We start from the raw sequence: 1,352 nt of genomic DNA, 5'->3' as shown, positions 1-1,352 counted from the left end.
TAAAAATTGAACTATTACTAGCACCCTCTTGCGGTTGAAATAGCGAATTTAAGTTTCACAACGTTAATGTTGTAGATAAGTGAAACAAATTAAGAGGGTGGCCCGACCGAAAATCGAAAAAAATATCTTTTGGACCACACTAATGAGCGTAGATGGATTTTAGACTATTAAGTATATTTTTGAAAATTTAATCCTAGTCTAGAATACAATAGCTTTAGAAAAAGTTTTTTTTTTCAAGTCTGTTACTCATCCGGATATTAATTTGAAATCGATCTCAGCTGTGTATTTTTAAAATCCCCTTTCAAAACTATATACACTATTTCCATAAGCCATCAAAATATTCAACTGGTCCTTATCGTTATTTTTATTTTTTGCTTTAAAATAAATGATAGGTTTGTCATTGACCTATTACTCGTATATGAAATCTTGATTATCAGAATCACCTTTAATTCTTTATTTCCATCGATTTTATTATTTATTTAAAAATTTATCATCACTTAATTTCTATAGTAGTTGGAGAAAACTGCACTCGGCAACACACTCTTAATGCTAAATTCTTAAAGAAAATTTGGTTCCTTGTCACACTTTAGCTTTTTCATCTTTCCTAATTTTACTCATGGTGGTAATGCTCGTAGTGTTCCAAATGTGGTTCCTCTTCGTAATGCGCATGTTCATGTCCATGTTCTTCCACATGTGATTCGCTGTGATTCTCCAACACTAAACCATGATTATGATTCTTTTCCGTTTCTGGGTGGAGAATCTTCAGCTTCTGCTTGCTGCCTCCGATTTCAATAGGATTCTTCAACAGATGCTGGTCTTCCTTCTTGATGTACACCGGAACTGCATGGAAATGATGGAATTTCACACTTTGATGTGATGTAGCTGAGTGCTTATGGTCGACCTCTTGATGGTGTTCAGTTTCCTCAATTGATGGTTCATTGTAATGAGCGTGTTCGTACTCCTCAGGCTCGTATTCGTGTTCATGAATCTTGAGACCCACAGCCAAACCGATCACAGAACAAAGAAGCTAAAAACAAAAATGCATTCAAATGGAAATATTTAAATTTTTTTTAAACGAAAATCCAGTTTGATTAATGAGCCACTTCCTTGACTTACGATTAATTTAAACATGATTAATACTACACTGACGTCACGGGAAATTTCTCTTTTTTTTTTTTGTTTTCTTAACTGACGATGGCGATGGCGGTTAGCTGTGCTCTACGGTTCGTGTACTCTTGAATACGAATTGCCACCGAATGTATTTGAATTAGGATACTAGATTCGATTTATACCTACCGACCCCACTTTTGGCTTGCTATTAGGTTGTTCGGGTAACTCCTGGTAAAGACCAT

At 35.1% G+C, this 1,352-nt stretch overlaps 1 protein-coding gene across 1 annotated transcript; it reads right to left on the bottom strand.

Annotated features, from left to right (window-relative positions):
* Window positions 1-500: 500 nt before the first annotated feature.
* LOC129918215 (histidine-rich glycoprotein) lies at window positions 501-1,131 on the bottom strand. The gene is made up of 2 exons (XM_055998617.1): window positions 1,117-1,131; window positions 501-1,027 (listed from the first exon to the last, which is right to left on the bottom strand). The coding sequence occupies exons 1-2, from the start codon at window positions 1,129-1,131 to the stop codon at window positions 611-613; spliced, it is 432 nt and encodes a 143-aa protein (XP_055854592.1). The 3' UTR covers window positions 501-610.
* Between the last annotated feature and the right edge of the window lie 221 nt (window positions 1,132-1,352).

The sequence above is a fragment of the Episyrphus balteatus genome, chromosome 4 (genome assembly GCF_945859705.1).
Source record: "Episyrphus balteatus chromosome 4, idEpiBalt1.1, whole genome shotgun sequence".
In the NCBI taxonomy this organism is placed as follows: domain Eukaryota; kingdom Metazoa; phylum Arthropoda; class Insecta; order Diptera; family Syrphidae; genus Episyrphus; species Episyrphus balteatus.
Note: the sequence above shows the minus strand (reverse complement) of the source record. Positions and strands in the feature narration are given on the sequence as shown.